Source organism: Nyctereutes procyonoides, unplaced genomic scaffold (assembly GCF_905146905.1).
Source record: "Nyctereutes procyonoides isolate TBG_1078 unplaced genomic scaffold, NYPRO_anot_genome, whole genome shotgun sequence".
NCBI lineage: Eukaryota > Metazoa > Chordata > Mammalia > Carnivora > Canidae > Nyctereutes > Nyctereutes procyonoides.
Window position 1 is genome coordinate 551,553 of NW_026575032.1, and position 26,363 is coordinate 577,915.

Sequence of the window (26,363 nt, forward strand, 5' to 3'; positions counted from 1 at the left end):
AATTAAAATTGTTAAAAAAAAATTGTTCCACTAAAACACCTCCTCAAAACAAACAAACAAACCCAGCTGGCCATTACTAAACAGTGCATAAATAAAAAGATTTGGGGAAAAATAAACTATTTGTTTAAAGTAAACTTTCAGTGAAATTTTTTCCAGATACATCTTCAAAAATGTTATAGTTTTTTTAGATTGAGATAGTGTGTATTTAATTTCCTGTTATGTAGATAAATTCCATGCATATTTTTCCTTAGTATTTAAGAGTATTACAAAAATTTCCAGACCTACAAAATCAAACTGACATGTGTGTGCCTACCAACTAGGTCTTAAGGAATCAAACATGCCCAGTACAGGTGTGACTTTCAATGCACCCCCACCCCCACTCCCTAACTGCAGTACCTCAGCACCTTGTCTGTACACTTCCCCAGAGGTGACCACTAGTGCTGGGAATGGAGCTTATCATTCCCTGGCTTTTCTCTATATTTTTGCTGCCCATGTATGGAAGGATCTCTAAGTAAGACATAATATTATATTGCCTTTTAAACTTATTTAAATAGTGTCATACTGTATGCAAACTTTGTGAGTTCTTTTGAAATTGACGTATTTTTGCTCAAAATTATCTTTTGAGCTTCTAGCCCTCAATTTCATTTTGTGAACACATGTAGTTTCTACTCATTCATTGTTAATACCATATCATATTACATTCAACGGCTATACCCCAATTTGCTTATATATAGTATCCAGTGATGGGTAGTTCATGTTTTTCAATTTTTCACTCTTACAAATAATGTTGCTTTGGTTTTTTTGTACACTGTATACTTGAATGCAGGTAGGTGTAATTTCTATGGCATGTGTATCTAGAAGTGGGATTGCAACTTCAACTCTTCTAGGAATGGCCAAACTCTACAAAGTGGATAAGCCCTTTTACACTCCAACATCCAGTACTTTCTTATAATTCTATCACTGTATTTTACCAATTTTGAGACTTATGAGGGACATGATGAGTGTATATAAGTTTAAAATAATTATGTTCCTAGAAAATAGGACTTTTTATGAATTTGAAGTGATCTTCTTTATCTGTAATAATCTTTTTTATTTTAAAATTATTTTAGTCTTCATATAGCTATAAAAGCTTTTTTAAATTTGCCAGGGGTGGGGAAATAAGGGAGATGTTGATCAAAGGGCAGAAGACAAGTATCCTCTGGAGAGCTAATGCACAGCATTGTGATTTATAGTGAACAACACTGTAGTATTATTTCACAGGTGCTACGAGACTAGATCTTAAACGTTCTCAACATACACGTGCACATACACACAGTCATAAAGGTAATTATATAACATGATGGAGATTTAGATAACACTATGGTGGTAATCATATTGCAATATATAAATGTATCAAATAAATACCTTGCACTTTAAATGTATATAATGTTATATGCCAATTATACCTTAGTTTAAAAGAAGGAAGAAAAAATAAATAAAATAAGCATTTGCCTGGTATATTCATATTTGTACTTTTAAACAGTCTATTCTTAGGTATGAGGAGTATCCCCATAAAAAGTATCCCAACTGGATTTTCTTAACCTTCTCTTATATCACTTTTTTTTAAGACAAGTTCTGCTTCTTAATATTCATTGCTATTTATCATTTATTATAGTTTAACAACCATTATGATATACTAATATATTTATCTATTAATATTTGTTATTAATTATATATTTAATATATATATTTAAAAACATATGTGAATATACTTCATCATTTTATTTTGGGCATTGCTTTTTATCTTGCTTCTCATTTCCCCCCTATATTTTCTTACATGTTTTGGATTAATGATTTTCCCCTCGTATCATCATAGAAGTATGAATACTATTTCTATCCCCTTAGTGGTATCCTTAACAGTTCTATCATGTACATTGAACACAATCTAAAGTTTATCTGTATGTTTTCCCTCCTACTGAATAACAAGTCCTGCAGAATGCTCCTGTCTTACATGTTATGTGTAAGTCTTTTATTTGTGTCTTGGCTTTAAAGCCTGATATGGAATCATTATTATTTAACACATGAGTGTGGTTTAGTTTTATACATTCTTAATGATTACTTGACTTTTCATGCTTTCTAACCTTCAGAGGATCTGATGATGGTAAATTCTTCTTTTATATTTGATTGAAAATGACTTTATTTCTCATTTGTTATTAAGTGAAAGTTTACAAATCCAATTAGATGTATAACAGACTATTTTTCACATCTCTTAGCTATTTCCATCTCTCTGTATTGCACCACTTGCAAGTTCTTTAGAATCAGCTATCAATTACCTTCAGGTAGGAACCTGTTAATTGGATCATTTGAGTTTTTAATTTCCATTAATATTTTAAGCTTTTGTAAGTTTTTATTTGGTTCTTTTCAATTATGCTTAATTTTTGATAAAATCTTATTTTTTACTCATGTTGCTTAGGGCTATTTAAAAAAATATGCTAGACATTTATATAATTTACCTCATCTGATAAATCATTGTCTTAAGTTTTTTTGAAATCTAATTCTGCTATTTGTGGTTTCTCCTGTCTCCTGCTCATGGCTCTTCTTTCTTTGGAATTATGGGCTCATGTTTGGTGGTCTTTATCTGTTAAAATCCGGTGACCCTTAGGTTGAGGGTATGTCCCTCCAGACAGCATTTGTGTTTGCTTCTGCCAGGCATTCTGGGATGCTATCAATCAAAGGCCATTTTAAGTTTATTTCTTGCTTTAGGGTTTTCTGGTCAGGGAAGTATTTTAGGTCTGAACTTTAAACACACTTGAGGGAAAGACTGTGGTTACAAACTCGAAGGAGAACTCTTTCTCTCTAGCCAGCAATTACTCTGAGACAGTTCAATGTCCTAAGCATCTCTGTCTGCCAAAGGTAGATTATTTCCAGTCCCTGATTTCATTTTGAGTATCACTTTTCTAGGGTCCCAGCACTGTGGTGGGATGTGGTTCCATCTTGTCCTATAACCTAAATCCAGAGCTTGCCTCCCTTTCGATCACCACTGAAAACCAAATCTTGAATTTACAGTTACTGGCAAACACGCTGAAGGTGTTCTCATTCTCAACTTGACCTTATCACTCTGGCCTTCGGCTTCAGTTTGCTTTGTTGGATTCTAGGGATTATTGTTACTTTTTTTCCCCACAAGTCCAGCATGGATATGTGTTTTGTATAGGACCTCTGTATATTAAATAACTGTTTTATAGTAACAGAAAAATACTGCATTTTCTGGCAGTCCAAAAAATAGGATGTTTACTGCTTTTTTTCATCTAGTCTAAATCAACAAAATCTCTTTTCTCATATCACATGACCTTTGGTGCCTATTATTTCTTCAAATATTGCCCAGTTTAAAAAAAAAAACTTGAAAAAGTAGTTGTAGGTATTTAAATCAGAAATTTCTTGGAGTTGCTGGGACTTTTATTATATCCAAATGTTTTACTTGTATTTTAAAAACATATAAAGATATATAAATATGATGTATATGAAAAGAAAAAAGGAAAGGTTTTCTCCGTACAATCTATCTATAGAACAAGATCTTGTGAAGAAGTAAATCACTGTGGCAGCTGCAGTGACAGCTAAGTGTCTGGCAGAGAACCGAAGACAAGACCAAGTATCTGGATGACTTCCTAAGAGAATGATAGAAGTTTCCAGAAACAAAAGGCAATGAGAAACAAGGTCTGTGCATCACTGGTTAAGAACACCCCTCCAATTCCTAAATTTCTTCTTAGCAGGTACTGTCTAGGTAGGCATCCTACAGTGCCCCATGGATCCTAAGAAAGGTTCTGAGCCAGTGTATGGGGATTCTGGCAAAAGGATAAAGGTTTTATAGTTATCACAAGTTTTCAAAAACCCAAATGTGTATTATGCACTGGCTTGGATTGAATAAATAATGTTTTACACACACATTCACCCACTCATATATTGATATTTTTCAAATGTTTATAAATACTATTGGTGATTATTTCAATACACTTTATTTACAAATGTCACTGAAATTTTATTACCTTCACTTATTTATTTTCTCCTATAAAGGACATTAAAAGTACAACTATCAAGTGTTTCTATGTGTGTGTTGGCAGGAAAAATGGGGTTTCAATTTTTCCTGCCAACAGGAATTGAATTCCAATTCACTGAATTGGAAATTCATTGAATTTCCAATTCAATAAGTTTGAGAATTATAGTTGTAAAAGGGACTCATTTAATGGAAGTAGTTCTTTCTTTGCCTGGATGTAAAAGGGACTCATTTAGTGAAGTAGTTTTCTCTTTGCCTGGACTCCTTCCTTTTTATCAAGAACCATTTGAAGCTGAGGATTCCGTGGGGTTTTGCCCTAAGATTATCAGCTCACATAGGGCTCTACAATCACACTTCTATGTCAGTCTAGAAAGAAAGGTCCTCTGAGTCCTTTAGGCTATAGCAAAGTACAGTAAGAAGCCATGTTTGCCTTTCATGTCTGTCCCTCTCTCTTATCCCTAAATCTTAAACAATATACAATTTTCTTGAAGATATTGCAAGGAAGGATATAATTTCTGACAGATTTGGTCACAATGCCATATAGTGCTCCTTGAAAAGAACTTTAATGTACACCCTTGAAAAGATTTCAGTTTTTTTTAGAGATAATATTTATTTATTTAGAGAAAGAGTGCACATGCATGAGTGAGTGGGGGAGGGATAGAGGAAGAGGGAGAGAGAATCCCAAGCAGATTCTTCACTGAGCATGGAACCCTGAGATCACTACCTGAGCTGAAATCAAGAGTCGGATGCCTAACTGACTGAGCCACCCAGGCATCCCTGAAAAGACTCCAATTTATAGTGAATGGTACCAAAGCACGTGTTAGAGAATTCCTGTTCCAGTAAACAGTTTTTATACTGGAGGCAAAGCCAGAAGATCACAGGTCACTCATCTCAAATTTAAGAAAACCAAATGAATTGAAATAGGAAGGAAAAAGTACATTTCATTTTTCAGAAAATAAACACAAAACAAAATCGCATCCTTCTTTACTAATTTCTTTCCAATTACTCCTAGGACACCATGGTGGAAAGAAATTCCACCTCTCACATGGTGAGCATAGTTGGGCCCAGAGAATAAGCTGAGTGGTACAAAGACACCTACACCTGTTCCTCCTCTCCTTATCTCTAAAAATCATGAAACAAAACAAACAAAAAAACTATGCTGCCTCTAGAGCATTCCTAAGTATTCTCAGCCCTAAAGTCCCAGTCCAGAAGAACCCATGCTTGTATGCAAGGAAGGAAGAGAACTTCAATTTCTAATCTTTGCTGCCCACCCTTATCATAAGGTTCACTGAGGATGACAGCAGTTAGGCAACTGTACAGTGGTTGATACAACAAGAGGTCACATGCCACAGAAAGCTTAGGAAGTCTGAGTTCTTATTGGCAGGTTAGGCAGCGGAGGTAAGGCTGGGTTATCTGCGACCGTCCCAAGTATACGGTGGAAAATAATTTGCAGGATGGTGTGGCTGAAGTGTTTAAGCAAGTTTGGACATTGTTGGACTTCCAAAGGTCCCATCACTCCTTCCCCACAAAGAAATCATACAGTATCATCATTATAACATTAATCCTCCACTACTTCTCTTCCTTTTTTATCTTTTACTCCATTACAAAATCTTTAATATGGGCACAAAATCTGATTCAATAAAATATCATGGAAATTGTAACACAGTTTCAGAGTGGAATATGTAGTATAAATTACACATTTTAACTCATTAGCTGGATTTAACCAGAGACAAAATGATTAGGTCCTTGATTAATTCTGTTTCTGAATGATTACACAGTTTAACTGACAAATACCTTGTCCTTTGTCATCATAACTGGGGAATCATTACTAAATGGAGGCAATCTATTTGTCACTTAAACTGTAATCTGTCAAAAAGTAGAATTAATCAGTAGTCTAATCAGCTCGCCTTTAATCAAAAAGCATTTGGCAGAATTCATTCAGAAGGTAGGATTTATAGAGCTCTATACCCTGTACCTTGTTATATAGCTACTAAAAAGTCCTATTTTTGTGTTGTTAATGCCCATCTGTATTTTAAAAAAGCTTCAAATGTTGTATTTTTTCCAACATCAACTGAATTAAATCTCAAAATCATTTTAGAAACAAAGTTATATTTTTAATAAATCCTGGAGGGATCTTGATGTTGAAGTTCTTTAAAATAGATATTTTTTGGAGCTTTCCTCCTACTTTAGCTAAAGGATTGCTTGTCAGTATGTAAAGAAGCATGACCTCCATTATACAGATTACCAAAACCAAGGATGGATCATGGGTAGATTATCTGCATGGCACACGTAGATATTGTGAATATTACTTCGGGTTATTTTTATGTCAGGCCCAATTAAGTAAAAACAGAAAATATAACAAATGAGCTTTTCTCCTTGTAGTCAGAAGTCAAGGTAAATAGAATAAGGAAGTCATAGAATGCTGGCATTTGTGACAGTGGTAGCCTGAGTCCAATAAAATTGAGAAATAAGAATTAGTAAGCAATTAAAACAAGCTGACTAGTGAGTATGGTGAGGACTAGTAGAGTCTGTGGTATTTTGAACATATATAAACACAGTTGGCTTATGATAGGGCTCAACCTATGAGCCAAACACTGGCTTTCTGGTTGTTACATAGTATGTGGATATATTTGATGCACAAACTTTTTCTTTATTTGTCTTGCTCAAAGCTATAACAAGGCCAGAGTGTCCATGCTGTTAATTGTTAATGAAATAACTTACATGTGAGCAACTTGAACATCAAATACAATTTGAGAGAAGAAGCTCACTGAAGAGGAATCAGATATGGAAAGAAGTCTCTTTGTCACTCTCTCTCTCTCACACACACACACGTATGTTAGGATATAAAGTTATCATTGGTTGCAAATTAATTTCGTTGATTAACTTTTCTAGACTAAATATTTCTAGTTATTAATATTTCCCACTAGAGTTCAGAAAAATGATGACTTTTGCCAGATGATCATTCCCTACTTCTAAATTTAAAAGAAAATCTTAAAAACCTCATGAAGCAGGGATTTGGTGTGAATTTCTTAAATATGAAATTTCTAAATAAACAGAAATTTTATAAATTTCTAGTTCCCCATTTTCTCAGCAGCTGTAGCAACAGTTAACTTTCTCCTGTTGGGCATATGGCAAACTCTGGGAGAGGGGAAACAGAAAACTTGTGACTAATACAAAAGCATCACATTTTTGTAGCATTTGGGGCAAAGTCATTTAGCTGTCCTACTCTTCCATCTGCAAAATGTCTCACTCATTTCCAAGGTAGAATGTAGAGACTCTCATATAAGGGAAGGTCATGTTCAAACAGCCTTAGACTTTTGTCAGCCTGCACTCTGGTAAGACCCATTTGTCAACCTCTTAGGCAAGGCACAGCCTAAGCCGTCCACTGTGGTCTAGAGCAGGGTTTCTCAACCTCAGTACTACTGAAATCTAGGGCCAGATAATGCTTTGTTTTGGGGAGCTGTCCTGTGTACCCACTAGATGTCAGTAGCACATATGTCTCCCCTCCAAGTCTATTTCCACTGCATCCTGCAGTGGCCCTGACACTGACCTGAGGTCATCCTTGACACATGCTCTTCAGGGTGGCAGAAACTGTGAAGTCCATGCTGATATTTCCAGATTTTTCCATTTTACTAGAAGCCAGCTAATTCTCTTCATAAGACTGGTTTTGTAACCAAAAGATGACTACCCAATTCCATAAAATAACCAATTTGCAATAGAGTCACAGGTGAAATTTAGAGGGCGCTTTTCGAGTGTGGCCACACACGCTGCTATTACACACAGCTGAGGGGACAGATCTATGGCCACAGCACAGCAGCAACTCTTAATGGCCCTGTTTCTCAAAGTTCATGTGCCACCAGCTGCACACAATCAAAATGCACCGAGTTTCCCTCTAACGAGCAGCCTTGCCTAGAAAACTTCTTTTACAGATGTTTATAGCTTTTGTGACTTTTTATTCACCATCTTATTTTTATAGCTGGTGTGATCTTTCAACATATGACAAAACAAACCCATGGCCTAGTAAACAATGCACCTAAAAATTATAAGTCTTTGGGAAGCCTACAGAAAGCTAGGAGAATATTTAGAGCAGGTTTCTACATAACACATCCATAATTGGTTTTGCATTGTAGCTAATGGAAAACACACTTTCTATAAACTAGGAGAATGATTGCACAATTCACATATAGAAAACTAAAAATAAGCACAGTAAATAGAATATAATTCTTATATTAAAGTGTATACAAACTTTAAATAGAAACAAGAAGGCACTCAGCTCCCTTTTAATCCACTCTTGAGGCCTACAGAATAATGCATATGAGTTAAATGGCTAGAACAAAGCCCTAGCACTTGCAGAGAGATGATAGAAGAGCTAGTCTGGCATAAAGCAAGCAAAGAATCGTCCAAACTAGCTCGAAAACCTCGTTTCCCTGGGGCTACCCTGGTAACTCGGACTGGTCATCTGGAATAATGAGGCAAACTGACATAACTACATTTCTCTCTCCTTCTCTCCCAGTCTCCAGCCTATGGACTGCAGCACTGCCTGCATATCTGAATCACCCAGGGATCTTTTTAAAAAACACTGATGCCTGGGCTCCATTCCTAGAGAGGCTGATTTAGCTGGTCTGAATGTGGCCAGGCATGGACCCTTTTTAAAGCTCCCAAGGTGCGCCTAATGTGCAACTAGAAGCTAGAACTTCTAATCTGATCCCCCATCCTCTCAAGTAATAACTCTACTACTACTAATAAATACAACACAGCAACAATAACTTCTATTTCTCCTCCTCTTCCTCTGATGCTCTCCTACCAAGGCACTATTGTGTATGTTAATAGAATGTCTACTTCATGTTGGCCGATAAAGTGCTAGGAACTGTTAAGGATTTTTTTTTTTTTACATTTAATTGTTAAGCAATACTGTATATTTGGCACAGTTATTCTCACTTGCAGATGATGCAGTATTAGTTTTAAAATATGACCAAGGTTACACTGTAGGGTAGCCAAGGCTAAACTCAAAACATGGCATGCTTCCTTCAGGGCCAGTGTCTGTCTTTAGTGACCTCCTTGTGTGTGGCTTCCCACACATCAAACTCTTTCCTTGAAGAGGAGGCTACCTAGCCCAGCAGAGAGAGAGAATCTTGATGAGGCTAAGCTGCTTGCACATGGGAATCACCTGGGAATGCATCGAAAAATCTTGATGCCTGTGACCCCCCCCACCTCGTGTGATTTCATTACTTTGGGGGTGTGGCCTGAGCTTTGGCACTTTTAAAGGACCAGAGGCAATCCTAATATGGACACACGTTTGGGAACTGTTGGGCTACATCAATGATGGCAATTCCATTTCCTTTTCAGTTATGGGTTCAGATTGGAGCATGTCCCATGGCTGTGGTTATGGTGCAGAGAAAGTAAGTCTATGGGGATTCTGGGAAAGACTTCTCCTGCCTGCTGAGGCTGACCATGTATGGGCTTGATGCCTAGGCTACTGCAGCCACGTGGTAGCATGTGAGGGGCTGGCTGAGGACAGCAGGAAAGGTGAGAGGATTCCGAGCCACTGAAGATCTTGTAGAGCCAGGCTATTAACCAAAGACGAGATGGCCCTACACTGAGTTCTTGTTATGTGACTTATAATCTTTATCATTTAAGACCCTTTCAATGGGGCTTTTGGTTACTTAGGGATGAAAGTATTCAGTCTCTATCTTCCCAATTATCACACCATGTTCCAATGGCCCTATGCCAGTGACAGAGAAACCTCTTGCTCAGATTGAAGCACAATGCTACAACAATGATCAGAAACTCAAGTCAGTGACTAGCTATTAAAAAATGACAATGTAAAACCTGGTCTAAGAGCCTCAGTCCTAAAAATGGGGGAGAGTGTTCTTTTGGACAGCAGTGTTTTTCTTATACACATGAAAAAAGTTAGAAAGGAGCTGAAAATTTTTTGCTGCTAAGAATTCTGAGAACAATGTGAGATTTGTGCATTGTAAAGAATGTTCTTTGTAATCCTTGAAAGAAAAACAATGCTAGTTAAGTGAAAGAGTGTTATTATTTAAATTATTTAAAGGGAAACGATTTATTTCCCTGCATAATGACTATTTAGATATTTTTTCTCAAAAATCCTACAAAAGAAGACTAATCATATGAACAGGAAAATCTTATAATAAGGAGAAAGTTATTCTCACCAATTTTCAAAATTATAAATCAAACTCTGAATATAAAGGTAAATTAGAACAAAAATATGAGGAAATATAAGGGAAAGAAGTAGAAGGGAATAGAAGAGAAATAAATATAAAAATATAAAGGACATATAGAAAAGATAAATGTATGTATGTATCTAATATTTATACCTACATGTTTTGATAAATATATATATATTGTCCAAAATATAAATACATTGTCCATATAAATATAATGTCCATATAAATATATTGTCCAATAAATATATTGTCCATATAAATATAATGTCCAAAAATTCTGAGTTTCTTATAATAATCTTATAAGTGAAGCCAATCATAAAAACAAACTGTTAGAGCTGTGAGAGCATAGGATGCTAATGTGACTGCCTTATTCTTTTGTTACATATTGTCTTCAACATTTTTGTCGTATCCTAAAAATTTGCTAATGAAAATCAATGTAGGTCATAAGTTTAAAACAGCCTCAATTTTTTTTTTTGCACGTTCTAGGTTGCTTCATTTAACTATGGGATATTTCTGAAAAATTTGGTCCCAAGACCCAATAATGTACCACCAAAAGCAAACTGAGAAAGAAAAATATTACGTACTTCCTTTAAAAAGCCAATATTTTCTATATTTGGACTAGTACTTTAAGCCTACCTACCAGTTAGTTTAAATGTTTCTAGTTCTACTTACAAGTGATCTGACAACAATCAAGATAACCCCCATGATTAGATGATGGTGTAATTGAGGATAAATTCATCAGCAAAAGTCTCCATTGTGTAGGAACTGTAGGGGACAAAGTTTTGAGACATGGTCCTTATCCTCAAGAAGAGGTTGAAAGATTTGAAAAAAGGGCAGACAGAGTGGATGGAGTTGAGGTTTACTTGTCCATCAACCTTCAGTTTCTATGGCTACATAATTTGAAATATAATATGCAGCAAATACCAAACATCCCTGTCAATTGAGGGGCCATAATATAGTGGTACAGGCTACAAAGAATAATGTAAGGTGAGAACACAAAATAGTCACAGACTCTCACTTTTAAGAAGCAGATGCAATTAGTCCACAGAGAATTGATTTAATTCAACTTGCCTACTTCCAAAAATAACAAGCATGGTTTCTGACATATGTGATGGTGGCAAGTGTAATCCATCTTTGAATGAAACTACAGTTTATTCAAAGGTCTGTACGAGAAAGGAATTATGTAAATGCAAAGTCCTAGAAAAGGGGTATCTAATTCTAAAGGAATAACATACTTATCCCATTACACAACTTTGAAAATAATAAGAACACAGCAGAAAGGTGCTATCACACATGCAACTAATTCGCCCATGGCCAATGGAGCATTCATTTCAGCCAAGTTCATGTCAACAGGTGAAACACAACCGTCAAGGCACAGGGAGAAGTCAGAGGAAATCATATCATCAATATAAATTACATCTCTGAATCAACACACGCCACAGATGGCAGCGAGCTAGTAGCATAAACCTGCCCTCTTCAAACCTCAAAAATGTTGAATAAAACATCCTGTCTATTTGCACAGGTGAGGAGCCCATGGTTGTCCTGGCAAAGATCTTGCTAGATTTGAATGTGCTCAAGTCATACAATGTTTTGACAAAAAGTCCGTCAGCCTAAAAGGTTAGGAAGAGAGAAAGAGAGAGAAATAAATTAATTAATTAAGGAAAGAAAGGGAGAAAGAAAAAGAGAGAAAGGGGAAGAAAGAATGAACAAACAAGAGAATTACTGTAATAAATGGGAACATTTTTGTTTTCCTAATTTAAATATCATAACATTTTTAACCCAAAGGCAACTGCAGAACATTATTTTTATTCATAAAATGCGTGTCTTGACTCTTTCCCCTTTTCATCTGAATGGTTTTGTTCTGGAGGTAAATTTGAGCTCAATCTTCTTTCACAAATGGCTGAGTTCTTTATGAAAACTTTTTGTAATCTCTGGTGGTACAACACAGACTTTGCAGGCTGATACATACTTCCTACCTTCTACCAAATACCATTCCTACCCCCAAAACAAAATGACCTATCGTCATCAATGGTAACCAGTACAAATCAGATTTTGCCTTTTTTTTTTTCAACATATAATGGTGACCTCACTGGCTAGTTTCTGATTGTTTAGGATTCAGTATATTCCTTGAGAAAAGACTTCTCATTAATTTATTTTAAGAACTCTTGGGGCAGGCCTGGTGGCTCAGTGGTTTAGCACCACCTTCAGCACAAGGTGTGATCCTGGAGACCCAGAATCGAGTCCTGTGTCAGGCTCCCTGCATGGAGCCTGCTTCTCCCTCTGCCTGTGTCTCTGCCTCTCTCTCTCTCTCTGTCTCTCATGAGTAAATAAATAAAACCTTAAAAAAAAAAAAAAAGAACTCTGACTAGTATAACCAGTTGTCCCCATTTACCTAGGACTAGTCCAGTTTTAGCCCTGAATGCCCCACATCTCAGGAAATCTCCTCAGTGTGAGGAGCAAAGAGCAAGATGATGCCATGTCAGCACGACCTGGAATTAGAAATTAAGTCCTGTTTTAAGGTCCCATTTATATATCATCTAGGGACTATAGGCATCATCCCTATAGATTCACTCAGCTACCACTTGATAGGACAATATACTAAGCAGGAAAGATTCTGTAACACAAGGCCTGCCTACACTCTTCCTTGTGAGAGAGCAAATAAATACAAACAGTAAATTTCAGAGTTACTCAGAAATCACCCAACTCATTCTCTCTTAGAACATATTAGGTAAAAAGAAAAAACTTTGAATTGAGACAATTTCCTTGTTTTCACTACATTCCAAGACACAGAAGCCTAAAAAAATTGCAGATCTCAATTCTGAACCATTCCTTTTCGTACCTGTGTGATGATCTTATGTGACATCTTACTCTGTATATTTGTTCCTTTATTTGGATATAACTGTCCCTTCAAAGTATGCGAACATGGAAGAAAAGAATTGTCACTATGATCTCTTAGATCAAAATTTTGTTCTCTTTTTATACTTGCAGTGGCAATAGTTTTTTTTTTTTAAAGACTTATTTATTTATCCATGTGTGACACAGAGAGAGAGAGAGGCAGAGACATAGGCAGAGGGAGAAGCAGGCTCCCTGCAGGGAGCCCAAGTGGCACTTGAAGCCGGATCCCAGGATCACGCCCTGAGCCGAAGGTAGATGCTCAACCGCTGAGTCACCCAGGCATTCCAATACTTTTTCTACTAGTAGCTAGATACCCTTTACATCAAATCAATGTAAATCATACATTTGGTGGAAGATTCAGTTAACACAGTTTTCATTATGCACACAAAGGAACCAAGCCACAAAGAGGCCCAAGTGCTCAGAGGGAGGTCAGTGAGGGCATTTCTTTCCTATCAAATTAAGTACAGAACCAATTTCCAAAGACCTCTCTCCAAAGAGAGAAAAGAAACAGACACTGAGCATGCCACAGTCACAGCACTGGCAATAGCTCTTAACAGGACAGATGTTGGAGAACTAACTCATGTCCTGCCAATGAGGAAATATAAACAGAATTTAATATTTTAAAAATTCACAATTTAGCCATTGAGTCATATATTACTTGGTGATAAACTGTCCCGCATGTTAAAGACTATATTGCAGATGAATGTCATTTTCTGGGCAATGACTTGGTATACTGCTTACATGTCTAAAAACACATGTTGGTTTTTGTTCCTTCACTTCTTCACTTCTGTTGCCTCTACAAACCAAATACATGTATATATATATCTTTTATATATAATAGATCTAAAGGGGACATATACATCACATTCCAGCAAAATGTTGCTTTTAATTTGTACTGGAAGAGTGAGCCAAATATCTTTACTCACTGAATAGTAGTAGCTGAAATAGCCACATACATAAGAAAGGTGTATGTATATATATGTGTGTGTATGTGTATAAAATATGGTATAGTTGTATAAAGATAGGTGAATACGATGTATGTGATAATGACAAAAGTTTGACTTAAATAGACTTAATTCAAATTAATTCAATGTAATGCACACTGAGACTAGTCATAGGAAAACCACTAGGATTGTCCCCAGTGATGTTCTGAGTTTTGGCACTGGGATCCAGCCTGCATCGGGCATGAACACTCTGGGATGTTTGAGACCTGGAATAAGTCCAGGCCTTAGGGCTGGGTGGCTACCCAGTCAGGGAACCACAAGGGGAGTCCTAAAGCTCAAGGAGGCTTTCAAGTGTCTGTTACTTTTTGGTAAGGCAGAAAGCACTATACACTCTGGAAAGATCACTGAAGAACCTTAGACCATCTGTTTTCTGCTGTAAGAATCAGTCCTTGGACGAGTGGCTTCTGTCACTCACAACTTTAGTCAACCACTAACCCTCTGAAGGGCTTCGGGTCCGATTACCAACCTCCAAGCTCTCTTGCCCATTTCTTCCACCTCATGATTTCTGAACACCAAATCTCAAATTAGTAATCTGTCCTATGCATCTGATACAATCTACCATCAAGGCCACAAACATTCAGCATCATCAAAATCATTGTAAAGTGGACTTTAACGAGGCAAAAGAAAAGCTTTAGAAAAACAATACCTCTGAGAGGTCTTACAAGTACAGATAAATAACATTTCATGACAAAAATTCACTGAAAAATTGCTCTGTTTGGCTCCTATTATTTCTGTCTACATGCTTAAACATATATTCATATAGGGAACAAGGCTGAAAAAAGTAGTATCTATTAGTATTTTATTTACATATTTATAAAATTACAAATGTCTTTATGTTCATATCTTTATAAAATTATACATATTATACATACAGTTATGTTTATTTTATATATATTTGTTACATATAAATTATATATTATATAATTATATACTATATCATATATTCTGATTCTGACTCCATGCAATGATTATTTCAGAGAACACTTAGTTATACTAGTAGTATCCAAATATTCATAAAATGACTAATTGTGTTATTCTTTTTTTTTTTAATTTTTTTTAATTGTGTTATTCTTTAAGTGATTTCTGTTTTTGTGTTGTAAGCACATGACATCATAGAACATGCTATACTCATTTCTTTCGTAGGATCTTTTATCTTTCAACTTTGCAGCAAAGAACACCCGGCCCACTTGCATATTCTGCCTTAAGTGGCATTAGAGTCGTGGTACTTTTTCCTTTTTAGAGAGAGTGTATGTGTGCAGGGGCAGAGGGCAGAGAGAGAAGAGGGAATCTTAAGAGGGCTCCAAGCCCAGCGCGGAGCCCAACGACGGGTTCCATTTCATGACCCTGAGATCATGACCTGAGCTGAAACCAAGAGTTGGACGTTGAACCAACTGAGCCACTCAGATGCTCCCATGGTATTATTTTTTTGATATTCATACTTAAATACTCTCTGGAAAGAACTGAAGTCACAAGAAAGGATAATATCCACATTACAGATTTCCTAAAATGAGTAGACTAACCAAATAGAAAATATTCACAACAAATATAATTTCACTGGAAAATACCCAAATCTGTGACCCCAAAAAAGATAATTAACAATTGAGAACTGAAGTTGAGATGAGAACTGAAGGAAAAATGGGATTTTACAAACAGTCCATTTAAATATTCCTCAGGAAGTGTGGCTAAAGCCTGCCTAGCAGCTATGACTCTAGCACCCCAGAAGGAGGCGATTTCTTCTCTACTGAATCATGAGTGATACAGAGTATAATGATTTAGTGTCAATCATAAAGAGAAGAAAAGAGATAGCCAGAGCCTGAATGTTTCTCAGGGAAAGCAGATTTTTACCTCAATGTAAGTATGGTTTGGGTCAGATTGTAATGATACACATATATATATATATACATATATGTATATGTAGAGGGAGCCATTAACTGCCTCATAGATTATAGTGGAAAATAAAGAAATCAATGAGTAACACCTCTTTTATGGAGAAAAAGGGTACATCCATAACTATAACTTAAGCTGAAACCAAAATAAATGACCTCTCTCCTAAAGGCCCTTGCTTCTGCCATGAATTTAAGAATAAATTTTAGTCTATTATCTAGAATTACTGAAATCAAAACATTTAAAAAATATTCCCAACCTCCTTAAGTGAAGTATGGCTGAGAGGCCCAACTGGTCTCTCAAAACCATAATTCACTCAACCTGACCACTGGCCTTGATATCAACATTATCCTGTGTCCTACTGGGAGTCAATCGTGGCCTAGATGTATATTCCTGGAAGAATATATTTAATATAGCCTAAAATAGTATACCTAAAATAGATCTTCAAAGATCTGAAAGGTTCCTACATTGAAAACGCTGTTTTAATGTCCAATGATGCAGAGAAACTGCCAATGAGACATTCAGGTAAAATGTGAGGAGTAAACCTGCCTACACTGAAATTGCACTTATTAAAATGGATTACAAGGAACATGAAACATCCCTTCCTGATGGCTTTCAAAATATTAACAGTATTTTACTGAAAATAGCTTAAAAAGTGCAAGTAAAGGGAAAATGCCTGTAGAGGTCGTGCTGGTACTGTGGAATAGTTTTGGATGAGGCATGTCTTTGTGACAGTCATCTTGGAGCATTCTCCCAGCAGGACACTTCACAGCATGGACCCTGGGGACCCTGCAATGGGGAAGGAGGAGAGGGCAGCAGTGGACTTAAAAGAAACCGAAGAGGAAGTTTTTGAACTGAATGAGAATTCGGCACCAGTGTTCTTGGAGTATTTGTAGAAGGTGGGTAGGTAGGTAATCCTTTAAAACATTTTGATAACATATCTATTTAGTAATAAGGAATAAAGACTATAGTGAAAAAAAGTAATTTCCAATCTATTTTTTTTTTTTTTAATTTCCAATCTTTATGGTGCCCTCTAGTCATGGGACTGGACAAGTTACTTAACCTCTCTAAACCTTACTTCCCCCATTAGTAACATGAAGTTTTATACCTGGGTCATAAGATCTTGCTTATTGTCATCCTTGGCTCATAATAAAAATTCAATAAGAGTATTTTATATATTATATTAACCTGCTTTCTTCTATGTATTTTCTAATAGGCACATAAATAATGTAATTCAAAACTGAAAAAGGCACACAAATTATGAAGAAAGAACTGGGGTTATTTTATGTAGAAAGGAAGTTATGCATGAACCTCAATAAGCATTGTTCTTGCAATTCATTAATGGAATCTTCATATAAATAGATTGTCCTTTATTTCAAGACTCCTATGATACTTTAGTAATTAAAGTACCTGAATAGACTGCAAGATGAATATAAAATTCTGTTCCAGAGAGAAAATAGTATAGAAAATGTATTATTTTTCTAAGAATAATGGTCCCATCTCTTTTAAAAATTAATTGTATATTGCCTATCTCAAAACAAAGAAAAATTCTCTTTATACATTTCACATGGATGTACTTTCCTTTAAATCCTGAAGTATATTATTAAAGTCTAAAGATAATATAGTGGTAGTGAAGCAGCAATCATCACTTGGCTGAAATGCTAAATATTTATAGAGTTTTATTTGAGCTAAATCTGCAAACTGCTGTACATACACTCTTTGTTGATACAGCATGTTATTTCAGAGTAGACATCTCTGAAATAACCACATTATTATCGCAAAGGGAGCTGCCCAAGCTAGGGAGATGAAGTAGTTCTCTGATACCACTCTGATCCAGCCATTACAGGAACAAGTTTAACTAGATAGAGTAACCCTAAGACAATATGTCAGGTTTCCACTGAGGATGCCACAGGGAATGAAGAGACAGTTGTGCCCTATATTTTGTTCTAACAGTAGTAATAGGAATAACTACAGCATTAGCAATCGAGTTATAATTTTATTAGCCTTAATATGAACGACAGTTTTTGTATAAAAATTGATAGAAAAAGATTGAAAAAAATTTAGTTTAGGGGATAGAGTTGCTTGGAGTGAACACTTGTCTTTATTTCACAGTTTTGTATTTGTAAGCAGAAAACACATAGGATTCTTGCTTATCTTCTTCTCTCTTTCTCTCACTGGGAAACAAAAGCCTGTGTTGACTTATTACTGCCTATGGAATCAATCGTATTTTCCTGTCTCAGCACAGAAATCTGCTGGTGGTCTTGTGGAACTTGCTTAGTCTCTCACCTTATGCTCCAGTTCTCTCCAACACACTCCACGGACTCTACCAATGGGCTTCTCACTAACTCACAAAGCACAAGTTCATAACTTTACACACAGCACTCCGTTGATTTGACATGCCCTACCCTCAATTCTCCTTTCCCTAGAAAACTCATACTCCTGTTTTCTGACCCAATTCAAACTTCTTCAGTGAACTCTATCTGGTCTCCCTCGGGCAGTGAGCTGCTATATTTTCCACGTTCCAACATTCCTGTCACACACTGATCCTCTCTCTCAAAGAAGATCTGCTTTAATAATGTGAGTGTCTGTCTCCCCTCTGGGTATGCAGAAAACTCCTGGGGGCTAAGAACGAGTCTTAGAAGTTGTGTCCCTTCAACATCAATGAAGACCAATTTCTTTTTTTTTTTAATAAATTAATTTTTATTGGTGTTCAATTTACCAACATACAGAATAACACCCAGTGCTCATCCCGTCAAGTGTCCCCCTCAGTGCCCGTCACCCATTCACCCCCACCCCCCGCCCTCCTCCCCCTCCACCACCCCTAGTTCGTTTCCCAGAGTTAGGATGAAGACCCATTTCTATAGAAAAGTTATATAAGTACTAATAAGATGTAAAATTATGCTGTTAAAAGATTAAATAGGTGAGATAAACACTAAGGAAAAAAGAGAAAAGGAAAACTAGGGGTGCCTGGGTGGCTCAGTTGGTTAAGTGTCTGCCTTCAGCTCAGGTCATGATCCCAAGGTTTTGGGATTGAGCCCTGTATCAGGCTCCCTGCTCAACAGAGAGCTCGCTTCTCCCTCTCTCTGCTCCCCTTGCTTGTGCCGTGCTCTGTCTCTGTCAAATAAATAAATAAAATCTTTTTTTTAAAGAAGGAAAACTAGGATGTAAAACTGAAAAAAATGAATGAATATAGTACAATTAACGTATCAGTAAAGTATGTCCACAGCAGAGGTTGCAGAGAAGGCTGGATAGAAAGTGATGCCTGACCAGGAGCTTTAAGAAGCTAAAATCTCCACAGGGAGAAGAGGGAGGGAGGGAGGAGAGGATGAAAACAAAAGAGGCCTGAAAACAAGGATTATTTTATTTGTACCATCAAGACACACTGAAACAGAAAAATATGGTGAACTTTGGGATAAAGACACATGGTCCAGACTGGCCAAAGCCCAGTGTGTGTGTGTGTGTGTGTGTGTGTGTGTGTGTGTGTGTGCGCGCGCTCAGAGAGAGAAGGGTTGAACTAGGGAGTGGCAGATGGTACAAACCGGAGGGCCCAGGCACCATGAGCTACACTGTCTGGGTGCCAGTCTACAGGCAGCAAGAGCTATGCTGGGATTGCTTCTGTTTATTTTGTTTTCTTTGGTAACTAAAACATATGATCAAATCTATCTTTATAAGTATTACTGTGGCAGCCATACATGGGATGGAATAGACCAGCATTTCTTAAAATGTGTTTTGTAGAACTCTAATCCTGGTGAGATGCAAAACATACATACATCCCCGCACACACATTCACTTCCTCTCTCTCTCACTTACTCTGCTCAAATTATCTTGGCAAATGCTAGGTTAAACAAACAAGAGATGTCTTTACTCCCGGGCTTTTCAGAACTTGTAATCTGAAGATTGTGGAGATCACAGAATTCCAAGAGGAAGATCGCACACAGGGCTACAACTTCCTCTCCCTCGGCTCTTTTCTCCTGGTTCTTCAGCCTCTTTGGCTGCCTCTTCTCAGTTTCTTTTTGGAGGATGTTCTGCTGCTCAACCATGTTCTTTTCTTCCATGGAGACTTCATGAATGAGCTTTCTACTCTCATGGACTAAACTCCCATGTTTTTCCTGACACCTTCGTTGGCCTGCACTCTTTCCCTAGAGGACGCATATGTGGGTTTTCAGTACCCTGGAGATACTTCTGTCATGGTCCCTGCCATGCTCCATGTGATCATGAATGCTCTGTCCAGAATCTATAAGGGCTAGAACTTTTTCTTAACCCTCCCATAACACAAGTTGGCTCAATAAAATTTAGTTGGCCAATGAGACTCAACATATGCTCTCCTAAGTCTTAGAGTTGCAATTAGAAATGTACCACATTGGTCAAAGAATGTCTCATTAATCAGGAGTTCTCTATATATGCAACAAATACTTGAAGTCGTTGTCAAGCAAAGTTAAATAGAAACTGTCATGGAAACCTCTATGATAAGTTCTTTTCATTTTTAATTTTTAAGACTTTATGTGAGATAATTAAGAACGGCCATTTGTCATCATAAGTATTTACAATTTACTACACAGGGATTTGATTTTATTCTCATCATTAGGAAAACAGTAATATCAATCAGTTAACCAAACATTCCACAAATAATTTCTTCAAATGAAAATCTCTCTGAATTTTACATTACTTGTAAGCTCAAAGCTTCACTAATAACTCAGTCAAAATATCAACCCCGCTGTGGGAATAGTCCCAGACTGAACGTTATGTGACAGATGAAAAAATTTTTTAAAAAGGCACTTATATCTGTCTTCATGTACCCTGCTGGGGCAGGAAAGAATTGCTCACTTAAAATGCTGAGAAGAACTTTCCTGTCAGGTCTGGAAGGAGGATGGGAAATGAGACCTTTTGATTTTAAGCACAGTTATTTTATTCCTTGCACTGAGCAGTGGGAAAAAGAAGAGAGACCAAATGGATTCTAGGAAAAAGCCATTAGAAAAGGATTTGCTGTTTCTCCAGGGATGGTTAGCCTGTGAGCATTTTCTTGAAATACTCCCTATCCCTACCTAAAACTCCCTGGGGAGAATAATCAAAACTTATTGGCAAGTTGAGATGAGTCTAAGGGATCACTGAATCAGAGAACAAAGAGATCTCTGAGATTTAAGAACAAAATAATTTGATAATCAGAGTGGGGCTGGTACTGGTCAGTAATCATCTAGAAACAAAGTGTTTAGCAGAATCCAACAAAGCCAAAATTCTGAGGCCACAGACCTTCTAGGACTTCTTAACGGTCCTCCTTGTCTGTCCCTTCTACTCACCCTGGAAGCCTATTATTATTACTATCATTATTATTATTATTATATCCTCTATATATACTCCATGAGCCAACACATTCTTGCTGACTAAGCAAGAATTACACTCCCTATCATAAACAGACAAACTTACTGAGGGTAGAGGTAGTGGTCAAATTGTTTATTGCTGTATTCTCAGTTTGTAGCACCCTGTAGTCCTTCAACATCTGTTTGCTGAATACATGTATGAATGAATTCATCTCTCTCTCTCTCTCTCTCTCTTTTAAAGATTTTATTTATTTATTCATGAGTGACACAGAGAGAGGCAGAGATGTAGGCAGAGGGAGAAGTAGGCTACCTGTGGGGAGCCTGATGTGGGACTCGATCCTGGGACTCCAGGATCACACCCTGAACTGAAGGGAGATGCTTAACTGTTGAGCCACCCAGGTGTTCCTGAATTCATATATCTTATTTAGCTATAGATTCCTTGGTAAATTAATAGTTTACTTCTGATATAATTTTACTTCATTCATTCAAAAGTCTGATAACCACTAGGAGCCAGGCACACAGATGCTAAGGAAAAAGAGCTGTGGAAGTGGAAAAAAAGTGGAAGTCAAGGTCTAAACAAGAGAAACACATAAACAAATTATGACAGTAAGTTTGTTAAATTCAAAAACTGAGGTTTGTGTACTTTCCAGAGCTTCAGTCAGAAAGTGTCCTAATCAGGAAGAAAGTCCTAAATAGGGACTGTCCCTACTGTCTACTCACGATAGTTACATTTGAGTGGAGACTACCTATAATTGTGTTTGCCAGGCCACTAGCTCCAAAGGCAAGAAAGAGTTACACACCAGAGGCCCCCAAATAGGTAGCATTCCTGATCGTTATACTGCCAGATAATTCAGTGTCAGACTCTTTGGCTGTCGTTTAGCTTTCTAAAAAGTATTGCAGAGAGAATATTATGATGGTGATGAGCCTGTTCACTTCAGCAGTCCCAATATCACCAATTACAGGGCCTACTATTTAAAGGAAAGCTCTCATTAAAGTTTAGTATTACATAAGCAGATTTGCCACCAGACTTTGAATCCAAGAACTTAAGTAGAATGTAAGTATCATGAGAGCCTGAAAGGTTACACATTTCTTGATTTTTTGAATCCTCTTCAAGAACAGCATATGCTTTTATAAACAATTGTTAGTATTAATTTTTAAACCATCTTTTTAAAAAATTATATTTTCCCAATTATAAAATATAGTTCCCATTGCTAAATGATGGTATCATGATCCAACTGCTAACTTATGTTTAGGATCATAATTGTATCTGCTTACTTTAGCACTTTGTCCAGAAATGTCAACCACTTTAAAATGCAGAAGCATATTATACAATTAAAATTGTACTTATTCAGCATGGTGCAATATTTAGCACTTGTTTCTGTTACCTACTAATGCATAATAAGTCATCCCCAAACCTAGTGACATAAAATAGTTCTTTCTCATGGTTTTGTGGATTGGGTTTGTGGATGGAATGTGGACTGATGGTTTTGTGGGCTGACTGCTACGGAGACACTACTTCTCAGTTTCTCTTATAACTGCAGTCAGCTGGCTAGAGCTGAAGTCATTTGAAGGTTCAAATAGGCTAGGTGTCCAAAATGGCTTACTCACAGGGCTGGCAGTTGGTGTTAGCTGTAGTGTGGAGGGCTTGTCTGTGATGTCTCTACAGGATTTGCGGTCTTCACAGCATGATTCCAAGAGACACAGGCAAAAGCTCCACAGTTTCTTATAGCCTCTGAGCTCCTAGAATATTAACTCTGCTGCACGCTGTTAGTGGTCAAGCAAGCCACTGTGACCAGCGCAGACTCAAAGGAAGGGAAGTTAGATTTGCCCTGTGGATGTCTAGGCAAGAAGGGAAAAAACTGGTGGCAACCATCTTGAACACACCATTACCACATGAACATACATTATGTTTTAGGCGAATGGTTCTAGGTTTGTTTGTGTTCCCAAAATACCAAGTTAGGTATAGAAATGATGAATGATAATGTAAGTACCATTAAAAGAAAGTCTGCAGAAAAATCACATCTTATGCCTGAGGACCACTTTAGTCCCTCACATTGATGTAATGCTACCCTTGTAACCCTAAATACAGTGAAAGAGAATTTAACTCCACAAAAGACTTTTGTCCATTTTCCTATAGATAATTTACCTACCCAATAAATTTGTCAAAAGTATGAAATCCAATTTATTTTAAGTTTTCATCTCTTACTATATTAGCCTAGAGAAATCCAGGGAACCAATCCTCATATTCTAGAATGCCTGGACCAGAAGTCCTACTTTAAATCGGGAACATCATTTGATGTGCCAGAAAAGTACTCCTAACCAGGAAACAGAAAAGTTTCTTTGCTGATGATTCTAAGGGAGTTGCCTAGCTCATGAGCATAGTTGCACAGAAAATTTAAAAAAGGAGGCACTGGGTTGATAACCTCAAAAAGAATTCTCACAAAAAAAGAAAACGGGAAGAAGAGAGAAAATATGCTGTCAGTCCCTGAAAGGGAAGTTATTTTTCAAATGGTCTGATTTTCCCTTTTACAAAGGAAAGGCAGCTCACCGTGATAGAATAAGAATGTCCAATTTCATGCAGGTGTATTTTCTAAGCCAAATAAAATACAATAGTATCTCAAAGCCATTTATCTTAAATGATTCATTTGTAAGGCATCTAAAATTCCCCAGGAAATATGCGTAGAAACAATCAAGGTTTACTAATTCCAATACTAAATTAAAGATGTTTTCAAATAGTGGCAATGGACCATACCCTCTTGCCCCCACAAGCACAAAAGCTCATGAAATTAAGAAAAATAAAAAATAAGAACAAATTTCAATGTTTTCTCTCAAGTCATAATAAACATTTAAAAGTTATTAAATTTGTTCTTAATCTCTTTCTCTTTTCTAGATATAAAAACACTCTAAATCTAAATCTCTAAATCAACTAGCTCATCTTCCTGTCTCTGTATGGAACACCACCATGTCCTTAAGTGTCCCTTCCAAGCATCCCAGGTTCACCTGGGACTCCTCCCTAGTCTTCACCACCTACATGCAGTACATGCTTAAACCTTTTCAATACTATTTCAGAAGTGTCTCTCATATATGTTCCTACCTTTTTTTTTAGATTTTATTTATTTATTCATGATAGACACAGAGAGAGAGAGAGGCAGAGACACAGGCAGAGGGAGAAGCAGACTCCATGCAGGGAGCCCAACGTGGGACTTGATCCCGGGTCTCCAGGATCACGCCCTGGGCGCTTAAACCGCTGAGCCACCCAGGCTGCCCATATGTTCCTACTTTTAAGTCCAACGGCCACCTGGTGTGGTCTCCCTGTCTAGTGCAGCTGGCTCCCGCCTCTGTCCTGCCTGGTCTCCCCAGTATGGCCTCCAGTATGGCCTCCTTTCATTCGTACTCGAGGATATCTTCAGAGCAGTCTTTCTAAGAGAGAGCTAATCATGTCATCCCTCTACTCAAAATAAAACACATCACACAAACCAACATGCTTCCAGGATTCATATCAACTCCTCAGTCCCAACGTGTCACAACCGCTACCAGACTTCAACATGCATCCTCAGACTTAGTCGTGGTGGAGAGGCCCCACGCTATGGGATCTGTAGCAACTACCTCTTTCTCTTTGTCCTCGCAGTTACATCTGCCTAGCATGCCCTCCTCTATATTCCTCAAAGCTCAATTCAAATACCACCCTCTCTCTCTAGTGTTTCCTGGAATGAATTTACTCACTCCCTTCCTGATTCAACATGCTTGCTTCTGCATCTGTCTCTAGTTTTTTTTTTTTTTTAAATGAATGCCTCATAATGTGTTCATAAGGATCGCAAGCCAGTTCTTACCCTTAAAAGACCCCTTTCTGTTCTCATCCAAGGTTATGAAAATCCTATGCAGTGTTCCTGTAGCTGAGGAAATTCTTCTTGCCTCTTTTTCCTCTTAGTCTCCACTTTTCACTCCGCCTTCAGTATCTCCTCCCATAATTAACTCTTCTCTTTCCTTCAACATCATGCTTACACTGCATCCACCTGATGGGCCAGCTGGGCACTCTGGTCAGATATTTTTGTATAGTTTTCAAATCGCAACATTGGTATACCACCCCCAAAGGCTCCAGATAAATTCAGCAGTGCCTGATGCCCAGGGGACTCTGAGGCATCCCACTCCAGTCTGGCCTTAGAGACACAGGGTTTCACTGAATGGTGTCAGAAGAAAGTGTGAAGGACGTATGTCTGTAAAGCCTACCCAAAACCTGAACCTGAGGACCCGGGACAGGAAGTTTCATGAAAGAAAATTAACAAAATATAAAACAATATCAAAGCCTGGGTAATCACTTGCATTTTCATATTTGTAAGAACACTTCTGGCTAGTCCCACAAATAAGGCTGGAGAAACAGCTGTGATCTTAGATCTTGTGTAGACTAAATGGGTTTCCATTGGGGTTCAAAAGGCAGACTCTCTGAATTAACTTTCTAATTGGTCTAGGTGCTTTCCATTTTGAAAATCAAAAGTGATTAAGTAAGATGTGAAGCCTTCTGTAGTAAATAGTTACAAAAACAATTCCTTTTGAACCTAGTATTTACACAATGGATATTCATGACCATGTGCCCTATTTCAGTGTCAGTGTCTTGGCTCAAAGTGTGTAAGACAATAAAAACCTAAAGGTCAAAAAAAAAAAAAAACCCAAAAAACCTAAGGCCCACAATTTCCAGATGATTTCTATTCCTAAGTGTAATGTACTAACTTGGGACTTGAGATACTACACATAAAGATATCTACTTCAGATATAATTGAGGGTGGCCAAGAAGACCTCTTATACAAAAGACTACAGAGATAAGGAGAGGAGGGTCTGCCAGAGTGCCTGGAGCATCTCCAAACTTAAAATCCCTGGGAAAATTAATACTTCTTTTTTGAGGTTGTTTCAGAAAGGCTTGGTTTGAAGCCACAGTGTCCAAACTAAGGAATTCCTCCCACTCATGTGCAAAAGAAGTCTTCCTCCCCACAAAAAGCTATCTTCTCCAACACCCAAGCAAAGAAAAGAGCCCATTAATAGGAAAGAGAGAAAGTAG

General features: G+C 37.3%; 1 protein-coding gene across 5 annotated transcripts in view; it reads right to left on the minus strand.

Annotated features, from left to right (window-relative positions):
* The window catches only part of PRDM5 (PR/SET domain 5), a 201,097-nt gene that overhangs the window by 14,476 nt on the left and 160,258 nt on the right, over positions 1 to 26,363 (minus strand). Inside the window, exon 15 of one of the 5 annotated variants that reach the window (XM_055317112.1) lies at positions 11,698 to 11,825. The exons of the other annotated variants lie outside the window; for them this stretch is intronic. Within the exon in view, the coding sequence (XP_055173087.1) occupies positions 11,698 to 11,825 (128 nt within the window). The remainder of the gene's footprint in view (positions 1 to 11,697; positions 11,826 to 26,363) is intronic. 5 annotated transcript variants of the gene reach the window in all.